Source organism: Dendrobates tinctorius, unplaced genomic scaffold, assembly GCF_039654945.1.
Source record: "Dendrobates tinctorius isolate UK_male_01 unplaced genomic scaffold, ASM3965494v1 ptg000170l, whole genome shotgun sequence".
NCBI lineage: Eukaryota > Metazoa > Chordata > Amphibia > Anura > Dendrobatidae > Dendrobates > Dendrobates tinctorius.
In genome coordinates this window covers 3,219,046-3,241,959 of record NW_027361837.1, presented here as the reverse complement: position 1 = coordinate 3,241,959, position 22,914 = coordinate 3,219,046, and the positions used below count along the sequence as shown (strand labels likewise).

At 43.0% G+C, this 22,914-nt stretch overlaps 1 protein-coding gene across 1 annotated transcript in view; it reads right to left on the bottom strand.

Annotated features, from left to right (window-relative positions):
* SLC12A4 (solute carrier family 12 member 4) overlaps nt 1-22,914 on the bottom strand; it is a 423,457-nt gene that overhangs the window by 178,386 nt on the left and 222,157 nt on the right. The window contains exon 10 of the mRNA XM_073550797.1: nt 14,071-14,169. Coding sequence (XP_073406898.1) covers nt 14,071-14,169 — 99 coding nt within the window. The remainder of the gene's footprint in view (nt 1-14,070; nt 14,170-22,914) is intronic.

Genomic DNA, 22,914 nt, shown 5'->3' with positions numbered 1-22,914 from the left:
CGCCGAAACAGTCGTTCCCCCCCACAAATCAGGTATCAGCGTACTCAGGACAAATTGCACAATAACTTTTGCAGTCCAATTTCTCCCATTACCCTTGGTAAAATAAAAAAAATTGAACCTGAAGTATTTTTTTTGTGAAAAAAAGTTAGATGTTCCTTTCTTTTTAAATATTCAAAAAAATTCCTGTTACGCACCTAATGGGTTAATAAACTTCTTGAATGTGGTTTTGAGCACCTTAAGGGGTTCAGTTTTTAGAATGGTGTCACTTTTGGGTATTTTCTATCATATAGACCCCTCAAAGTGGCTTCAAATGTGATGTGGTCCTAAAAATAAAATGGTGTTGTAAAAATGAGAAATCGCTGGTCAACTTTTAACCCTTATAACTTCCTAACAAAAAAAAATTTTGGTTCCAAAATTGTGCTGATGTAAAGTAAACATGTGGGAAATGTTAGTTATCAAGTTTTTTGTGTGCCGTATCTCTGTGATTTAAGGGCATAAAAATTCAAAGTTGGAAAATTGCGAAATTTTCAAAATTTTTGCCAAATTAAACGCAAGTTATTTGAATGAAATTTTACCACTAACATGAAGTACAATATGTCACGAGAAAACAATGTCAGAATCACAGGTATCCATGGAAGCGTTCCAGAGTTATGACCTCATAAAGGTACAGTGGTCAGAATTGTAAAAATTGGCCCGGTCATGAACGTGCAAACCACCCTTGGGGGTGAAGGGGTTAAATAAGAAACTTTACTCATAGTCGTTCTCAGTCCGTTCACTTAAGTTACAGCATTTACGTCAGGTAACACACAATTTGCTTTCTTCTCTTTCCCTATATTCTCACTGTGACCTTCAAGAACATTCCCGGGTCGTCCCCTCCTTGTCAGCATCACAGCATCTCCCTGTCCAGCTTCGCTATCTTTGGGAGTTCCCCTATCTGTTTCACCCCAGACAAAAGGTCATCTACCCACGTAGTAAGCTGCCTCACGATGAGCGATCAGTGCTGCTGCCAACTGTCTCACTACCATCTGCAGTGTAGTGCTCTGTACTGCAATATTGTGCAGTTCTGTCATCTGTGGCCCTCAGGCCCTGAACGGCTGGGCTCGTATCCTTAAACATTATGGAGCTAACTGTCCTGTCAGGGATACCTATCCCAACTCACAAAAATGCCAGATGCTCCCCGGCTTAACCACAGTTAGCGCCTCCTACATTTAACTACTTACATTCTGAGCATAACTTTCCCCCATCTAGAGGACTAAATAGGGTAGTACACTTTCCCTACCCATAAAGCATAACAACACTATACATTTATAAAACCATACATTAATATATACACATCTATAAAGGGCAGTCTCATGCACCCCTTACACTAGAAGAACTTAAGAGGAGACAGGCTGGTATGCAGGGCTGTTAGGAGGAAACACAGCAATTTCTCAGGGCTTCCACTCTCTTGGAGGTCCCGAGCATTTCTATTCTAAGGTTAAGACTGCTTATGCACTTTTGGTGACATCGCAGTAATGTGACTATGATGTCACCAAAGGTCCTTTAACTGCAAGTGTCCAGAGGAACTGAAGGTGATACAGCTGGTATGTACCTTATGTGCAGTGTATATACATGCATGGGAGAGAGGGACAGGACGATAGCCGTTTTGCGCTACACCAACGCTTCTACGCGTCCAGCTTACAATGACGTGACACTACTTACTTTTGTAGCAAGGCAGGCACATGGTGTATGTCAATATATCTATTAGTGCATGCAAAACTTCATGCAATTTAACCACTTAGTAACTAAGCTAATTTTGACCTTAATGACCAGGCCAATTTTTTAAATCTGACCAGTGTCATTTTATGTGACTTGAACGCTTCAACAGATCCCATGGATTCTGAGATTATTTTTTGTGACATATTGCACTTCATGTTAGTGGCAAATTTGGTAAATTTTGGTCGCTATGAATTGTATTTATTTGTGAAAACTTAACAAAATATGAAAAAAAAAATCACAATTTTCAAACTTTTAATTTTGATGCCCTTAAATCAGAGATAAATGTCACAAAATAGTTAATATATAACATTTCCCACATTTTACATTTGCACAATTTTTGAAACAATTTTTTTGTTTGGAAGTTAGAACGGTTCAAATTTGATAAGTAATTTCTCAAATTTTCAACAAAATTTACAAAACCACTTTTCTCTTTGGGGGGGGGGACATCATATTTGAAGTGACTGAGAGGTCTATATGACAGAAAATATCCAAAAGGGACACCATTCTAAAAACTGCACCCCCCCAAGGTTCTAGAAACCTCATCCAAGAAGTTTATTAATCCTTCAGGTTCTTCTCAGGAATTAATGGAATATGGAAGGAAAAAATGAACTTTTTACAGTTTTCCACAAAAATTTTGCTAAAGCTCAAATTTTTTTTTTTGTTTCCCAAGTGTAACAGGAGATAATGAACCATAAAATTTGTTGGGCAATTTCTCCATAGTACGCCGATAGGTCTCGGAAGTGAAGTAAGCACCGTTTGACTTTTTGAACGCAAGAATGGCTTTAAACAATACGCCATTTCTCTTTTGAAGACCCATTGATGTACCTACAGACTGGAAACCACCCACAAGTGACCCCATTTTGGATACTAAACCCCTTAAGGATTTTATCCAGGCATACAGAGAAGATTTTTAACCCAAAAGGTACTACACTGAATTAGATAACATTAGGTCATCATATTGAATACGTCATCATTAGTGTTGTGAGCAAGTGCTCGCTATTCGAGTTTGCATCGGGGTACTCCGGTAAGGCATTAAGTATTGTGGGTGCTCGAGAGACCCCGATGGAAACTCAAGTAGTGAGTGATTGCGCTCAACACTAGTCTTTTTTGTTTTACTTTTGAAAAAACCCTAAACTCAATGCTATCCCTAATCCTAGCCGAACCCTAATCCTCGCCTAACCCCAACCTCAATGGCAAGGAATAAGAAATAAAAATTATGAAATAAAAAAATGTAATGTAAGGGAATGACACATGGAGGTGATGACATACAAATTACTGTCTTTTTATGACTGTGATAGTTATGAAAGGGTCTATCACAGTGATCAAAATGAACCAATAGGAAAAATCACTGCTGCATGAATAAATAAAGGATTTGTTTATCTGGAGGAAGTAACCGTGTACTTCGAAATCCATTGAATAAACCATCATATTTTAATTCATCATACTTGGATTTACGTCTCATTACGGCTTATCAAACATATCAGTGAATACCATAATGCTGATCCTAATTCTTTGTTTTGCAGGAATAGAAAAGGTCAAGTACCCTCCACAAGGTGGAAACAATTATTGCTGAAAAAAGAAACAAGGTGGTGTGGTGCTAATAAAAATATGGATATCTTATAGCCTACATATTGTAATAGATTGTTTATATGCTTTGATATAGTGTGGTCATTAGACCAAGGGTGGAAAGTATGGCAAATATGAAATATGGTTGTTTGAATCCAAACACTATATTGCAATATACTATGGTGCAATATCATTAATGCTGAACTTTTACACTGAGACACAAAGCGTTTGCTCTGTGTCAATACCATAAGACAAGAAATTGTTCTGTGGTCTTTGAAGCTCTGTGTTTCAAAGATTCATTATCCTGATTTGCACGCAAGTGACCCCTGTTGACAAACAGTGATAGATACTGAATACTTTCACTTGGGGGGTGGTTGATGGGAAGGAGCTTTCCAACTAATTAGGACAATAGGAATAACAACTGTATAGATAATGAATATTTATGCTGCTTGAACAAGGAAGTCTTGTGCTCGGTAATAGTATGATTCTCGATTGACAAGAGAGACCAAAATGTTATGGTCTCATGTAACACTGGTCATGCATGACAATAATCGAGGACCGATTGTGATACCCATGAGACATGTATGCGTGTGTGCCTGAGTTACGATAGGTATCCAGTTTTCAGAATAGGTGATTATGGAAGTCATGCTGCCCATATGTTACCATCTTAGAGCGTCATGCTATGAGCATGAAGAGTTAACTTTGTAATAAGCAACATATGTTGAACTTTGAACAGTGATAGAGAACTTAGACAAGTTGACCAGAGGCAAACAGAGCCTGGGTTATAATCAGTAGCAAAACAACCCTGATGCATTGTGCTATTGTTAAGAGACATACTAATGGCAAACAAATCTCTGGTTGGTACAAACATACTAAGAGGCTATAACAAACAGACCTTGAAGTCTTGTGCAGATTCAAGATTCTGATGCAGACTAAACATACTGCACAGTTGTAATGTGGGAGTGTTGTGTATAAAAAGGTGGACCCGCTTGAGCGAGGGAGGGACATTTCCAGAAGGTATCGTGGGTGCACGGTTTCTGTGATGAAAAGACCAGAGTTTTTTCCTTCTCATTGACACTGTAGTCCCTCCAGTGGAGAAGTGATGTTGCAATACTACTTGGTAATGTATGGATGCTTATTTCTCTATGTACTATAATTCATAATAATTGTATGATTCACATGAAATTAATTCCATTCCATTAATTTGATGTTTTATCATTTAAATTAATCATTGTATAATAAAATTGTGTTATATCCAAGTAGTAGCCTTCTTTAAAGCCGTATCCGAACCTTTATTGCTGAACAGTTGGCAATACAGGTGGATTCTAAATTCTGCTGCCCAGTGTCCTTTGGGACTCAGATGGATTAGATACATCCATGTTTTTGCAATTTTATTTTAAATGTTTTTAAATTGCACAATGTTTTCCATTCACTAACAGGTGTATTGACCTATACTATGTAGCTGCCTTGCTACGAAAGGAAGTAGTTTCACGACATTGTAAGTTGAACCCGAAGAAGCGCTGGTGTAGCAGTGAAACGACAGTCGTCCTGTCCCTCTCTCCCACCACCCCCTGCCCTCCGTTTTGCTTGTACTGGTTCTAAGGACTAAGGAATAGTCTTAGTTACTTACTGGTAACAGGATTTTTTGAAACTGATGACAGCACTACAAGAGAGGGTATCTTGCTTCAAGGACAGGAAACCTACAGACATAGAAGGACAGCACCTCTCCCACACATCAGTTGGATTACAGAGCATGAGAGGACCTCCAATTGTTATTGTAGTAAATACTACATTTTATCTGCAACACCATCACAATCTCAAATGTGACTTTATATACTAGTGAAAGAAGTGCTCACCCACACGTGACGGAAGGGAATATAAGTGTCCTATCATGGGTTCCGAAAAATATTGTTACTGGTAAGTAACTAATACTTTATTCTATCACCCACGACAGCACCACAAGAGAATTACAGCGAGACAAGAATTCAAGGAGGGACCACAGCCTGAAACACCCTTCTTCCAAAAGGGGGTTCGGAAGAGGAACCCATATCAAGTCTATAATACTTATAGAAAGTGGAAGGAGAAGACCATGTAGCTGCCTTACATATCTGCTTGATCAAGAGATCCGATCTCTCTGTCCAGGGGGGCTGTCACGGCATGTGTGGAGTGAGCTCTCAGACCTTCTAGAACTACCTCACCACTTGCTGCATAAGCTAAAGAAATGGCCTCCGTGATACACCTAGCTATTGTGCACTTTGAAGCTTTAAGCCCCTTTCTGGGTTCTTGGAAGGACACACATAAGGACTTATCCTTTTTCTGAGGATCAATAACCGCCAGGCATTCTAGCAGAGACCTTCTAACCTCCAGCATAAGGAATATCTCCTCTTTCTGAATTTTTGGTCTATCACAGAAAGAGGGAAGAACTATCTCCTGTAACCTATGAAACCTGGAAGCCACCTTTGGTAGGTAGGATGGATCCGGCTTCAAAAACAACTCTGTCTTCCAAAAACTCAGCGTATGGTGGGACTCTGGAAAGGGACTAAATATCACTAATCCTTTGGGCAGATGTTACAGCCACCAGAAGGGCAATCTTAAGGGAAAGATTTTTTTCTGGTGCTAACTCAATGGGCTCAAAATGTGACTGTTATGGCTGCCAGAACTAGGTTTCAGTCCTATTGCATTACACTTTCTTTAAGGATAGGCCTGAATCTACAGGACGCTCTAATAAACCTAGATACCCAATAATTCAGTGAAATATCACAGCCTGAATTCAAACAATGGATGGTGCTTCAGCTGAAGAAAAATTCATATACATTCGAGATTGATGAGACCCGTTGAAGCGTTCAGTTGCGAAACGGCCGTCGTCCACTCTTCCTCCCCCTGCACTCCTCACCTGCATGTCCACTTGTCGCTTGAACACACCATGAAGGGTGTATTAAAGGACTGAATATTTGTTTTCAAACCGGTAAGTGACGCTGTTTTTCTTCTCTCATCAATACCAATAATTCCCTGCCAGATCATACCTAAACAGGGCCCCCAGAGCTAACACTTGGGCCTTGAGGGTGCTAGTGGATAGGCTTAGCTCTAGGCCCTTCTGCAGAAACTTAGAACTCAACCTACTGGAGCCCCCTCCTCAATTTTTGACCCCGAAGTGGAAAGGAACTTCCTCCAAGTTCCAGTTGTGGACCCCTAGGGTCCTATGCTTTAGTAGAGTGGCTACCAGATTGGGAGAGAAACCCTTTTCTATTAACAGCACCCTTTCAAATTCTATGCCATCAGATGGAGGTTAGATACTCATAGATGGTAGCCTGGTCCTTGAGAGAGGAGTTCTGGAAGCTTCAGGAGGACCCATGGTCAGTGATTGACATAGTCCTTAGCCATGAGAACCTTGGCTGTTGTGAACTCATTTTCTGGTCTGCCTCTGGTTTCTGGTGAGGGAACTGTTTGTGCTGACAGAGGAGTTGTGAGTTCTCTTTCCGGGCTCCCTCTGGTGGTGGCAGGAGGTAAAGAAGCTGATCACCTGATAATGAGGATTGGACATCTGGAGTCTCAGACTGGATTTAAGACAGCCGACTCCCTATTCCCATGCTGGTGATTTTTTTCCTGCCCCGAGGTCTTAGTTTCCAGCTCAGTTCCTGCCTTCTCAAGCTAAGTTGTCTCTGCTAATGTTCACATTTGATTTGGTTTTGTCTATTCAGTTTTTTGTGTGGTCTGCCAGCCCCGACTGGGGCTGTGCTGAATTTCCACTCTTATGTTACTGCATACAGTAACATTTGCCAGTTTGCTTTTTGTCCCTTATTAGATTGGCCTCTTTTTGCTCTGTTCTCAGAATATGCCAGAGTGCTGATATAGTGGGTGAAGTCTAGTGACTTCAGGGTGTTTTTTGCTATCAGAAGTGTTGGACATTTTTGCAGGGTTTTTTGGCGTGATTGCAGACAGTATCTTTCCTTTCCTGTCCTTTCTAGTTAGTGTGGGCCCCATCGTTTGCTCAGCCTATTTTCCTACCTGTGTTTGTACTTTCATCTTGTTTCACCGTCAATACATGTGTGGGGGCTGTCTATTCCTTTGGAGTCTGCTCTGGGGCAGTTTAGATTTCCCCTTTTCTTGCTTTAGGCTTATTTAGTCCTCCGGCTGTGAATCATCGTAGGTACGCTCCACGGTTGCTGTTAGTTGTGTGGTTAGGATCAAGGGTCTGCAATCCGCGTAGTTACCAAACTCTCTGATTTCTGTGACTTAGCTTGGTTTTGTTTTCCTCCTCGGTGACCCAATCATAACACTTGGCCTTCTGGGTCAAAAAGGGGACGATTAAGATAACCCTCGCCTTGTCTTCTCTGATCTTTCTTACTACCAATGGAATCAGGGCTATTGGAAAAAAGGCATATGCCAGGCTGAAGTTCCATGGGACAAGAAAGGAATCTACCCATAAGGAACTTTTTTGGGGTTGAGAAAACAGTGTTTTACTTTCCTGTTCACCCTTATGGCAAAAGAGGTTTATATCCAGATGTCCCCACATTTGCACTGTTGTAGATGACTTGATGAGTTTCTTCTAGATGGAATAAGCGATCCACCACCTCCATTAAACATCTGGATCGGGTCTCCTCTTGGTGATTGACAGAGGCCACTATCACCTGATTGTTGGAGAGGATCCTGACATGATGATCCTGTAGGGACATAAGGAGCTTTCTTACTGCTAACTCCACCTCCATTAACTCCTTTAGGTTTGATGAACAACTCCTACCCCATCCAAATTTCTTGGATTGCTGCATCACCAAGATGGGGCTCGTGTCCATAGTTACCACCCAAGATATATTATTTACCCAGGGAACCCCACTGGATAGATTAGCAAAATCCAGCCACCAAGGAAGGGATTGAAATGTAGATGGGGATAGAGTTATATTTCCATCCAGGTACCCCCTAAGGGAAGAGTCATTACCCAAGACATCCCACTGTAAGGCTCTAGTATGGAACTGGGCCCACAGGAATGTCAGAATGCAGTATGTTAGTGAACCTAGAAGGGACATACCACTTCTAAAAGAAACAAAGTGGGAAATTTCAAGGCTCTCAACATCTAACATTGAATACCATCTATTTTAATTTCAGGTAGGCAACACTTCTGCACCTCGGAATCCAGCAAAAGCCACAAAAATACCTGTACCTTTAGGAGCTCTAATCGTTATTTCTTAAGGTTTAATAGCCACCCCCAATCATTCTAAAGTGGATATCACCCCTTCTATTTTTGTAGTGTAATGTCGGGCCGAACTGCCTGCCACTAGAAAATCATCCAGATCGGGGACAATTAAGTCATCTTTTTCCCTGTAGATGGGCCATGACATCCGCGACCACCTTGGTAAAGACCCGATGGGCAATAGCTAGGGCAAAAGGGAGGGCTCTAAACTGGAAGTGCCTAACTGTACACCCAAGGACTACGACAACTCTGAAGAACTGCTGATCTACATGTATAGGGACATGATAGTAAGCATCCTTCAGATTCAAAACGGCCATGAAGCAATTTTTAAAGAGTATTTTTTTGCTAATCTTACAGACTCCATCTTGAAAGGGCGTACTTTTAGGAATTTATTCAGACCTTTCAAGTTTATTATGGTCCTAAAGGAACCATCTGGTTTCTTAATCAGAAGGGGGGGAGGGAAATCACTTGCCTCTTTCTAATAAGTGAACCTCCAACAGGACTGCCTTCTGCAACAGTTCAAAGACTTCTACCTTTAGGGCCTGTTCCGCTGTGAAGGATTGAGAGGGAGTTACCATAAATCTGCCTTGTGAAATTGAAAGACATTATTAGGCGAAGAATCCAATCACTCTCCGATATCTTTCTCCAGGCAAGGAAGAAGGCTGAAAGCTTCCCCACACCTGGCCCGTAGTCAGTCTGATTCTGAACATGAAACCTTTACCTTTCCTCGGCCATCCCACTTGATCTGATTTCTGGAGGGCTTCCCTTGGGCGAACCTTCCTTTACTGAAGAAACGCATGTAGGATGGCACAGACAAGGTAGCAAATCTCTTCTTATTGCCTGTCTACTCCAGAAATTCGTCCAAAGCCGGGCCACACAGGTATTCTCCCTCACACAGATGGCGCACAGTTTTGATTTGGCATGGATGTCCCCTGGCTAGCACTTCAACCATAAGGCTCTCTAGACTGCATTTGAGGGGGCTGTGGATCTTGTTGCTAAAATGATCCAATCTGTTGAGGCGTCTGATAAAAAAAAGCTGCGGCTCCTTGCATCAGCGGGATAATGCACAATATGCTGTTTCTATAAGTCTTATCTTTTAGTGGAGACTCCAATTGGTCCAGCCAGAGCATTAAGGACCTTGCAGTACACGTAGCCTCCACTGCTGGCTTTAGGGCTCTGCTTTCTTGTCAAGCAGATCTTTTAAACTTCCCATATTCCCAAAGGGTAGAGAGGATCTCCTAAAAGCCTTTGCCATGACTGCATTCAGCTTTGGGAGTTTATTCCAAGATGATTAGGAACGCTCATCAAAAGGGTACAGTATCTCCTCTTAAATACCAGGGGAAAGGAGCCTTTCTTCTCAGCTTTTACACTCCCTTTGTATCAAAGTTCGGATCCTTTCATGTAAGGGAAACAGTCTGCGTCTCTTTTGGTCCATTCCCCCAAATATGATGTCCTGAAATGACCTTTTCGGCTTGGACTCCACTATCCTTATGGTACTCCTAACTGTATTAACAAGCTTCTCCACCTGGTCTACGGGGAAGCAGGAGCGACTTGACCTATCGTCTGAAGAGGAGGAAGTTGACACAAAGGATTTGTCGGAGTTGCCATTTTTCCTGAGCCACTGCAAATGTCCAACTCAGGGGGCCTAACTCTTCTCTTCTTTCCCCTATGGCCCTCACCCTGGGAAAGAGATTTTATGGACTCCTTAACCTCTGCCCTCATGATAGCTCTTAAGTTACTGGCAAAGCTAGGGTCTCCTCTGCTACAGTTTGCTCAATACATGACTGACAGTGTCTCTTCAGGTAAGAGTGAGGTAATAGGGCCCTGCAAAGAGCACACTCCTTATGCTTAGACTTCGCTACACATTTATTTCACTGGCAAAAAAATAGAATTAGACATACCGGTAATTCGGTTTCTAGGAACCTTCCACGACAGCCACCTTGGAGGTTGTCTCCCCGCCCTAACAGAGGACAGGAACACAAAGAGATTAAATAACCCTCCCCTTCCTGCTACCTCAGTGTTTTTTCTGAATGTACTAGCATGAATAGTTACCGCCAGTAGAGCAGGAATCATCAGATATTATATAGGGAGGGAAATTAGTGCTGTCGTGGAAGGTTCCTAGAAACCGAATTACCAGTAAGTCTAATTCTATTTTCTCTAGTCACCTTCCACGACAGCCACCTTGGAGTCATGCCAACGTTAATTTTTTAGGGAGGGACTACGGCTTGCAAGACGCGTCTGCCAAACGTCAGATCCCTATTGAAATCCAGTCTATAGTGTCTGGTAAAGGTGTGCACAGAGGACCAGGTGGCCGCTCTGCATATCTGTTCCGAAGACGTATTTCCTCTTGCTGCCCAGGACGTAGCGACTGATCGAGTGGAGTGGGCTTTTAATGATCCGGGAGGAGATAGATGTCTTGAAGAATATTCCAGGGAGATGGACTGCTTGATCCAACCCGCTATCGTGTTCTTTGCCGCTTTCTTCCCAGTAATTCTTCCCGAATACTGAAGGAACAGGTTCTGATCGATTCTCCAATCCTTGGTCGCATCGAGGTAGCGGAAAACTACCCTGTGGACATCCAAGGTATGAAATTTTCCTTCCTTCGGATTAGAAGGATTTGGGCAAAATGAGGGCAACACGATATCTTGACTTCTATGAAAGTCTGACACCCCTTTGGGCATAAAGGAGGGGTTTAGACGCAGTACTCTACAGTCTGAATTGAGTAGGAGGTAAGGTTCCTGTACTGAAAGGGCCTGTAGCTCCCCCACCCGTCTAGCCGATGTGATTGCCACCAGAAACACTGTTTTAAGTGTGAGAATTTTTAATGGGATTTCTGACAGGGGCTCAAACGGGGCCTGTGTTAGGCTATTGAGTACTAAATTAAGATCCCAGGGAGGAACCCGATTAGGGAGCGAAGGATGAATAATTCTGCCTGCCGCTGTCATGAACCGCTTGACCCAGAGGTGTTTGGCTAGGTCTTGGTAAAAAAAAACTAAGGGCAGATACCTGTACTTTCAACGTACTTGGAGTAATCCCTAGATCTAACCCTTTCTGCAGGAAGTCTAGTATTTGGGCAATATTTGGGTGGGTGGGGTCAGGGGCCCCCGGAGGAAAATTTTTTCCATACTTTGCCGTAAATTGCATTTGTTACCGGCTTTCTACTTTTTTGAAGGGTCCGGATTACCTCATCCGACAACCCTTTGGCCCTCAGAATGTTGGCCTCAATAACCAAGCTGCTAGACATAACTTGGTTGGGTTCGGGTGTAGTAATGGACCCTGAAAAAGGTCGGTCGGTCTTCTGGGGTAGAAGCAAGGGACCCTCCTGGGCCATGTCCAACAGAGCGCTGTACCAGCTTCGTCCTGGCCACATGGGAGCCACCAGGATTGTCGTGACCCCGTCCGCTCTGATCTTTTGTAACGTTTTTGCCAGCATCGGGATTGGTGGAAAGGCGTAGGCCAGTCTGAAGACCCATGGATGGGCAAATGCATCCGTCCCCTGGGCTCCGTACGTGGGACTGAGGGAGAAATAGGTCGCTGCTTTTGTATTTTGCGCATTCGCGAACAGGTCGACCTCTGGGTCTCCCCATCTCGAGGCTAGAGCCTTGGTTTAGACACCATTCTCCTGGCTGGACGTCCTTCCTGCTCAGGAAGTCTGCCTGGATGTTTTCCGACCCCTTCAAGTGTACCGCAGAAATGAATAACAGGTGCTCCTCTGCCCAGAGGAAGATCCTTGCTGCTACCTTCTTTAGACTGGCGTACCTTGTGCCCCCTTGGTGTCTGAGATATGCCACCATGGTCACGTTGTCGGAGTATATCCGAACATGATGGTTCTTGACAAGGGTTGATGCGGCCTTCAGTGACTCTTCCATCGCCGTTAACTCCCTTAGGTTCGAAGATCCGGATCTTATGTTCTGGGGCCACTGCCGCTGGAAGTATGAATCCTCGACCACGGCTCCCCAGCCTCTCAGACTGGCATCGGTACATAATATTCTTAGAGGAAGCTGATCCCAGCTTTCTCCTCGCCTCAGGTTTCGGTAGCTCAGCCACCACCAGAGGGTCGATTTTACATGTCCTGGAAGTGAAACCCTTTTTGATAGGTTGTTTGGGTGCTTCCTTGCGTTTATCAGGACATATGACTGGAGGACTCGCATGTGAGCTTGTACCCAGGATACCGCCTGAATGCACGCTCTCAGGGAACCCAGGATGGACATGGCGTCCCTCAGCTGTGTGACCGGTGGTAAGCAATGCATACCAGCATCTTTCTTCCACATCTGCAGACCACAACAGAGCTAGCAATTGCTGCCGGAAAACCACTGACCTGCATCTGCACACTATCGTGAGGCCCCCCTGGACCCACTGTGGCGCTTCCAGAGATTCCGTACAGGCCGATGCAGAGGACCTCCGCTGCCTAAACTGACCGGCCGGACCTGGGAATGACTCCTATTTTAAATAGGTATGTGTGAAAGAGGTTCACCCGTCAAGGACAACTGATGCGTGGGAGAGGTGCTCTCCTTTTGTCTGTAGGTTTCCTGTTCTTGAAGGGTAGATTCCCTTTCTCGTGTTGCTATCATGGGTGATCGAATAAAAAAGAACTTTTAATTGCATACTTGGTGACTGGCGCTTTTCATATTTACTTTTACATGCGTACATATACTGTATGTGCAGTTTGTGTGTATATGCATGTGCAGTGTGTGATGAGATTATATTTGAATAAATTTTGATTTTTTTTGTTCAAAAATAAATGTGGATTGTGGCTTATGGAAAAAATAAGGCATCCTCTGAAAATAAGGCCCAACGCATCTTGCATAACAAAAAAATATACGACCCTGCCTTATTTTCAGAAAAACAGTAATAAAAAGTGTCCATAGACGACAGACTTTTTACCTCACTAGAAAAATATATTGCTTTGACATCGTCATTCCTTTAAGCAACAGATTAGAAGGCAGTTAGAGGAAAAATAATAAAGTCAGCAAAAGTGGTGTCACTCGCAAGCGGGTCTCCTGGAGAAGGTAGGAAAACTTGCTATGGTAGACAGCAGGGGAATATCAATAACTCCGGGAATATTGCAATCTGTTTTAAACTTCAATTATGTAAATTTATATTATCTAAAGGGTCCAATTTCTACCTAATAAGCTAGTTTCAATTTACCGAAATGGAGATGGATCTTTACAATCCTCTGGATAACGATATAACAGCAATGTGTAGAAACAGTCTAAATAATCAGTGCTAAGTTTAAGCAATTGCCAAAAACACACAGAAGCCAAAAAGCGAAAAGCGAGTTGCTTTAAAAGGGTTCTCCATTCATTGAAAGTGTCTTGTGACAATAAGAGGATAATAAAAGTACTCTGCTGCTGACACCTCACAGTGCCCCCATAGTGGAACTGAAGTACTATAATTCCAATGTGCCAATTCAATACTATTAGCTCAGCACTCCCTAATAGGGTCTATGACAATGAGTTGGAAAACTATGTTATGTTAAGTCAGAGTTTACCCTTTAGGTGCTAAGCACATTCCTGACACTGCATACTTCCGTACGATGCTACAATTTCCCAATAGGATACAGATTAATGAAGTAGTTATTATAGCCAATATGGTGCCAAATGGAATGGACTTCTGAGCATCTCTAAGGTCTCCAGATCGGTTACTTCCAGCCATTATACCTATGCAAGACAAAAGAAAAAGTAAATCTGCTTGTATGCCAGTACCAAAAAATACACTAAGTATTGCTATATTTATGGCTAGCAAAAGGCCATCCTTCTTAAATGATACTGCGCAACATGTAAAATACAAAGAGCACATACTCATCTCTTGGGTCGGCACTGTGCCAATGATGTCGGCGATGTGTCTTTGGGCATGCTCAAAAGACATTATTCACATGAGTGCCATACACATTATGTACATCACGAAACAATCACTGACCTCAGGGAGACCAGTCAAAGAAAACACTGCGGCAGCCGGCAAAGGCGCTCAATCAGTGAAATCCTAGGTGCAATGCTCCCTGGGAAATACAAATATGCAAATAAAGTCCGTGGAGCCTCATTTAAGAGTCTCAAACACAGGACTAGCCAGATCTTCCTCCAGGGAATGACCCAGCCAAGGGGTGGCTCCTTTTGGAAACCACCATTACCACCATATTAAGTGTTTGAGACTCTTAAATGAGGCTCCACGGACTTTATTTGCATACACATTATGCACGTCTGATGTCAGTTGGTTGAACAATGCTATGGTTGTTGGCTCAGACAACAGCGATCACAGCTGTCACTCACATACACGGGAGCCAACTGTCTCCTGCGTTCTCTATGAGAAAGCGGTCGACAAACATTTCAGCCAGCGACTAAACGCAAGAAGAATAAACGGATCACCAGTAAAAAAAAAATTGAACATACCTGAATAATTTCCCCCAACAATTATTTGGACAGAGCCCCTATAAACATTAGTCTAGTCTGTCTGCTGAACCCATCGATATCGTCAGATCCGGATGACAGTCTAATTTGTACGGGGGGCATTAGCCTGCCAACCCATTGTTGATGTATTAAAGATCCTCTACCTAACCCCTAAGGCCCCTTTCACACTTCAGTTTTTTGCAATCAGTCACAATCCGCCAGGTTTTGAAAAAAAACGGATCCTCAATATTTTTTTCAGGATCCGTTTTTTCCCCATTGACTTGCATTAATGGCGGATTGTGACGGATGGCTGTCCGTTTCATCCGGTTTTTTTTGAGGATCCGCCAAAAGTTGCTGTCCATCACCATCCTCAAAGATTTCAAAACGGAGCTTGCAACGTTTTTTTTTGTGGCGGATCCTCCAGAGACTAATTTAACCCGAAATTCTTTCTGGTTGCCGGACAAAATGAAGAAAACAAAAATATCTCTCTCTCTCTCTCTCTCTCGCCAGCCTTTCCTTTATATTTCCTCATTTTCAGGATCCGTCTCAAAACGGATCCTGTGCCATCCGTTGACATCAGTTCAGAACGGATCCGCTTCTCTGCCTTTTTGGCGGATTTGAACTGATGCAAAAAAACTGAAGTGTGAAAGAGGCCTAAGGCCTCTTTCACACTTCAGTTTTTTACAATCAGTCACAATCCGCCAGGTTTTGAAAAAAACGGTTCCTCAATTTTTTTTTTTGAGGATCCGTTTTTTTCCCCCATTGACTTCCATTAATGGCGGATTGTGACGGATTACCGTCCGTTGCATCCGTTTTTTTTGAGGATCCGCCAAAAGTTGCTGTCCGTCTCCATCCTCAAAGATTTCAAAACGGAGCTTGCGACATTTTTTTCTCTGGCGGATCCTCCAGACACTCATTCAACCCGAAATTCTTTCTGGGTGCCGGACAAAAAAAATTTTCTCTCTCTCTCTCTCTCTCTCTCTCTCTCTCTCTCTCTCTCTCTCCCCTTTTCCGGCCAGCGTTTCCTTTAAATTTCCTCATTTTCAGGATCCGTCTGAAAACGGATCCTGTACCATCCGTTCACATCAGTTGAGAACGGATCCGCTTGTCTGCCTTTTTGGCGGATTTGAACTGATGCAAAAAACTGAAGTGTGAAAGAGGCCTAAGACTTTAGCATCTATTCTCAAGGCTATGAGAACTTAACCCAGATAGACTTAACCCTGCTATTCTGTTCGTTACCACTATACACTTATGTTCCGGTCATTTTTGAATAATAAAGTCTTGATTTTTAGCCAATTTAAGTGTTTTAATTGAATAATTTTTGCAGTATTATATTGTATGTGAACCTGGTTGTTTATAAACAAATGAAAAATGGAAAGAAAAACTTAGTTTTTATTTTTTTGTGTCAAAACATTTAACATGGCTTTATTGGAATATTTAGGAATATTGCATAGTTATCGATGATCCTTCAGAACTCTGTTGTCTGTATATGCCCTCTCTGCTCTCTCCAACTGGACTGAAAATGAAACTGGATAGACTACTATGGCAATTGTCTACTGATAAGATAAAATTTAACACCCCCCACCCTTTAGGATAAGAGCTCAGGATAAAGCAAACACTTTTCAGACAGAATTTATTAGTATGCTTTCAGGTCAGCATTTAACAGAAATTAGATCAGGGAACACAAGTGAAAAAAAGAGAATACGTTCATGTACAATATGAAATGTTGAGAACTGAATTGAACTATTGTACATGAACAGCAGGGTAAAAATATTTGGCACATAACTAACTATACTGGAAGGTAATCCATCAGTAGTATTGTAATGAGAAAATGTATCTATGTGTAAATCTGCATGGACCAAAAAGACCTAAATAAATTGATGAATAGTAGTAGATGTAATATATAGTCCAAAATGAGATTATAGCTCCTTTATTTTACTCATAAAATGGCTGGAGATCACTATAAAAGGCTATCGGTCATTTTTGACCGAACAGTACAAGTGTATAAAAAATTGTGGAGCAAAAAGTAAACAAAAAAAAAATACCCATAGTAAGAACCCCTCAAATGAGGAAAAGTCAATCAACCACAAGTTTCAGAACCACATCTTGAATATTTTAAAAAATATTAAAGTTCAAAATCGGTCGTTTTTGACCGAACATAACAGCAGGGTTTTAATCCTAATCTGCATTCTCCCTGAGACTTTGAAGAGGAGTTGGGGTAGGTTACCTTTTGCAGTTGGGTCATGCTATTTTTTTTTTCTTTACTATGCAGCTGGTGGATTATGTTTGGTGCAACCTCACATGATTCCTAAACAGACATCTCCTTCAAGACACTAGTCTGTGTGGCTGATATCAAGTAGATGATAAAGAACTTCATTTAAGAGTGACCCAAAGGGAAGTCTTAGTTTACCATGGAGCTTATATTAAGAAAATGCACTTAGGAATTGTCAGCCTTTGTAGGAAAATTTAAGATTTAGCACTTAGTCATACTCTAGACCTCTACTATACATCAATAAACCATCTGCTCACTCTTTCTATCCTTCTCCTAGTTGCAGGAGCCATCGCTCCCAACCCTGGTCCCCCATGTTATAGCAAGTCAAACCTCCCGACTGCTACACTCAGAAACTGTGCCCTTTGGAATTCTCGCTCAGTATGTAATAAACTCTCCTTCATCCATGACTTCTTCCTTTCTGATTCTCTTAACCTTCTGGCTCTTACTGAAACCTGGATCCAGCAGTCTGACACCACCGCTGCTGCTCTTTCATATGGAGGACTACACTTTTCACATACTCCAAGAGCAGACAATAGAGCAGGTGGAGGCGTTGGTCTGCTTCTATCACCAAAATGTACCTTACAGGTTATCCCTCAAGTATCCTCACTTGTCTTCTCTTCCTTTGAGGTCCATGCCGTCAGACTCTACTCTCCCTTCTCCATGCGAGTGGCGGTGGTGTATCGTCCTCCCGGCCCCTCCCATCAGTTCCTGGATCACTTTGCCACCTGGCTTCCATATTTTCTCTCCTGTGACATCCCCACCCTCATCATGGGTGATTTCAACATCCCCATCGCTCTTCCCCTCTCCCCATCTGCTACTAACCTTTTATCTCTAACCTCCTCTTTCGGCCTTTCGCAGCTTACGAACTCTCCAATGCATGAAGGCGGAAACTCCCTCGACTTGGTCTTCTCTCAGTGGATGATTTCACAAACTCCCCTCTCCCGCTCTCTGACCACAACCTTCTCTCATTCTCTCTCAAGAACTGCCAGGCTGCTCAGGTCACCCCCACTTTCCATACTTATAGAAACATACAGGCCATTAACACTCAGAAACTCATGAAGAACTTGCAGTCATCATTGGCCCCTATCTCCTATCTCTCAAGTCCTGACTCTGCATTGAAGCATTACAATGAAACACTTCAAAATGCCCTGGATGAAATTTCACCTCCTATACATAGAATAACACAACACAGACGCCGACAACCCTGAAACACACTGCAAACACGCTTCCTGCAGCGGTGCTCGAGGTGCGCCGAACGTCTGTGGAGAAAATCTAACCTACACGAAGATTTCATCCATTATAAGTTTATGCTTAGAACATACAACACTGCCCTTCACCTCTCCAAACAAACCTATTTCAACACCCTCATTACCTCACTGTCCAAGAACCCTAAACGTCTCGACACTTTTCATTCCCTACTCAACCCAATAGAGCAGGCCCAACCACGGATCTTCGAGCTGACGATCTAGCCAATTACTTCAAAGAAAAAATTGATCACATCCAACAGGAAATTATCTCCCAATCACCTCATACCATGCATCTTCCTTCCTCCCCCAGTGCAGCTAGCTCACTCTCTGATTTTGAACCAGTCACAGAAGAAGTAATCAGGCTCCTTGCATCTTCTCGCCCAACCACTTGCACCAGTGACCCAATTCCGTCACATCTCCTCCAGTCCCTTTCCCCTGCTGTCACCACCCACCTAACAAAAATATTTAACCCCACTCTCTCTCTTCTGGTATCTTCCCTCCTCATTTAAACATGCCATCATACATCCATTGCGTAAAAAACCATCCCTCGACCAAAACTGTGCTGCTAACTATAGACCTGTCTCTACTCTTCCCTTCATCTCTAAACTCCTGGAACGCCTGGTCCACTCCCGTCTTATCCGCTATCTCTCTGATAACTCTCTTCTCGACCCTCTACAATCCGGTTTTCGCTCTTACACTCTACTGAAACTGCCCTCACTAAAGTCTTTAATGATCTACTAACAGCTAAATCAAATGGTCACTACTCCATGCAAATTCTCCTGGATCTCTCCGCAGCATTCAACACTGTGGATCATCAGCTTCTCCTCACTATGCTCCGCTCCATCGGCCTCAAGGACACCATTCTCTCCTGGTTCTCCTCCTCTCTCACTGACCGCTCGTTCACTGTATCTTTTGCTGGCTCCTCCTCCTCTCATCTTCCCCTTACTGTTGGGGTTCCTCAAGGATCGGTTCTAGGCCCCCTTCTATTCTCTTTGACCAATAGGTGCAGTATACAAACAATCAGTAGATTTGTTTTCCAGTACCACCTCTATGCTGATGACACCCAATTATACGCTTCTTCACGCCTGCCTTTTTAGAAAACACCAGTGATTGTCTTAACGCTGTCTCTAACATCATGTCCTCCCTCTACTTGAAACTGAACCTATCAAAGACTGAACTCCTTGTGTTTCATCCCTTTACTAATGTACCTATGCCCGACATTACCATTTCGGTGGGTGGTTCCACTATTACTCCCCAGAAACATGGCCGCTGTCTTGGGGTCATACTTGATTCCGAGCTTTCATTCACCCCCCACATCCGATCACTGGCTCGCTCTTGTTATCTGCATCTCAAAAACATTTCCAGAATTCGATCTTTTCTTTCTCTTATTCATTCTCGTCTGGACTACTGTAACTCTCTACTACTCGGTCTCCCTCTTACCAAACTCTCCCCTCTCCCATCCGTCTTAAATGCTGCAGCCAGGATCATATTCCTCGCCAATCATTACACCGATGCCTCTACCTTGTGCCAGTCATTACACTGGTTACCCATCCACTCCAGAATCCAGTACAAACTTATTACCCTCACCTACAAAGCACTCCATGGCTCAGCACCAGCCTATATCTCCTCCCTCATCTCAGTCTACCACCCTACCCATGCCCCCCGTTCTGCTGATGACCTGAGGTTAGCATCCTCAATAATCAGAACCTCTAACTCCCGTCTCCAAGACTTTACACGTGCTGCACCAATTCTTTGGAATGCACTACCCAGGTCAATACGATTAGTCTCCAATCCCTACAATTTTAAGCATGCCCTTTAAAGGTATTTATTCAGACTGGCCTACCGCCTCAACACATTAACCGAACTATCCCTGTGTGTCACAGTCAAAAGTTTTACCATAACCGGGTTCCCCGCATCACGTTCCCACATGCTTTATGCATCTATTAGCCCTCTGTGTCCGTACTGTTACATACTCAACACTATGGCTCGTCTGAACAATGAAGGCAACTGTTACCACCCACCTTTTGTGTCTCCCTTTTTTCCTCATAGATTGTAAGCTTGCGAGCAGAGCCCTCATTCCTATTGGTATCTGTTATGACCTATGTGATTACTGTTATGCTGTTATGTCTATCATCTGTACAAGTTCCCTCTAAAATGTAAAGTGCTGCTGAACATGCCAGCGCTATATAAATAAAATTATTATTAATTTATTCACCCACTACTTCATATTAAAAGGGATCCGGTCACATGAAAAAAACGCTTTTATTAACCTGCAGGTAAGGGGTTGATCTGCAGCTTAATAGCGTTATGAGCCTGCCCGGCGCTAGTACATAGACCAACGATGTCGGGAGGAAATTAACTTTATTCCCAACGGCAGTGTTCTGGTTTCAGTCACAGGGGTGTGGGTTCAGTCACTGCTCTATGTATAGAGAGTGGGGTCCGTAATCGCGCCCCTGGCCTTGAGGATGAGCGAGCAAGCACAGTGATACTGTTGTTTTTAAACCAGATATTGGTACTTTTGGCAGTTTGGACAGGTGACTAGTCCTGCTGGAGGATGAAATTTCCATCGCCATAAAGCTTGTCTGCAGAGGGAAGCATGAAGTGCTCTAAAATTTCCTGGCAGACGGCTGCGCTGACTTTGGTCTTGATAAAACACAGTCGACCTGCCCGATTTTTTAATAAGAAAACTACAGAAGGAAAAAAGACTATAAAAAATATATGTGCAACCAAGAAGAAGTTATCTACAAAGATGTGAGAATTTTTTGTTTAGGGTAGCAAGAAGCTTTAAAAGGGTGTGGGGAGATGCTTGGCAAGCGTAACGAGTGAGGCTGGAATCACGGCTGCACCTCTTTTGATATTTTTGGTCGACCCAGTCTGCGGCAGGTCTTCCATCCGAGAGAGGTGTGAGTATCTAACTCTGCTTAAATTGCATTTGTTGATACTAGAACAGAGAAAAATTCGTCCTTGTAGACCACTGTAAATATGGAGTGGTTACGGAAGCAGGCAGAGAAACATGCTGGCACACTCCAGCTGGAGGGGGTTAATGTTGAAACCACGTGGTTAAATTGTATAAGTTGGTTTACTAAAGAAAACAGGGAATTAGATAGAAAAAATTTGCTAGGGAAGACTAGTAACCGAGTAGCGGCTTTGTGTAAGACAGTCATAACTTTTGATCAGACTCTTGATAGGCAGCCTATACCACAGTATGTATATGGGATCACCCGCGGTGGGGCACCGTATGGGGAGAGATTAGAACAGTTGAATGAGACATTGAAGCAAGCAGAGGAAACACAGAGGGAGGGGGTTGACTTGCAGCCTTTGAGAGCACTTATAGCACAGATGGAGTCTGCAGTGGAGAAGTGCGGGGCTGACGTAAATACAGTCTCAGAATGGAAGTTAATGTTAGGAGACTGGCTGAGAGAACACACAAACACACATGATAGATTGTCCCAACAGCTTCAGCACATGCAGACACAGTTGAATAAAGAGTTGGCAGAAGAGGAGGAAAGAGATGATTCATCCAAGGTAGACTTTAAATTTGACGCTGCTGCTTCAACCCCGAGAAACATCCCCGGCCAAATGTTCCGGGTCCATCTTAAATTTGTTAAAAAAATTGGAAGGAAAGTAAGAGAGTGTTTCGTAATTTTCTTGGTTTTGAATCATGGCTAGTTAAATTCCAAATTACATCTAAGGAGGATGCTTTCCGTTATTTCATGTCTTTTGTGCCTCCTGAGTTCATGTCCCATCTTAAATCTCAGCAAACCAAAGGGATTCAATAGGATCTGACAGAATCCCAGGGAAGAATGAAGTTTGTGATCTCACAGAAGTTAGGGGGGAGAAAGCCCTCTCCGGCATTGTTAGATTCCTTTAAAATTAAGAAGGGGAGTGATCTCAGGATAGAGGCAGATAAATGGGTTGCAGCCTGGTGTGTTGTGTTTGATAAGACTTTAGATACTATGGATCAGGGTGATAAATTTGCTATGACGGAGCAATTTGTAAAAAAAAGTGCCCTTGGAAGGGGTTTTTAATTCAGGAGTTTTGCAAAATGCTAAATCTATTGAAGATGTTGTGGAGGCTTTGTTAACCAATGTTAGGACAATGCAGTCCGAGGTGAAGGGTGATGAGTCCAATGTTTTTGCATACCATTCACCTCGGGGTCTATCTTCTGATTCATGGAGGCCAGGAATTTTGGGAGTGTATGCGCAGCTGCCAAGAATGGGCAGGTCCCATTCGGTAGATTCCCCACGTGATCCCATGAGAGGTCCTACCCTGTGTGACTCTTGTGGACATCTGGGACATGTTAGACATTTTTGCCCCAACCTAGTGCCAGGGACTGAACCCCAGGCGCCATTTAACTCCCAACGGCCCCGGGAGTTCTCTAGACCACCTTTCGGAGTTAGACCTTCGTATCCAGCAGTGAATGACCCTAGGCAGTATCAGCAATAAAATGGTCTCCAAATGGTTAACCCAGTCTCTCAGGAGCCTTCTGCTCCTGCTCCTTCC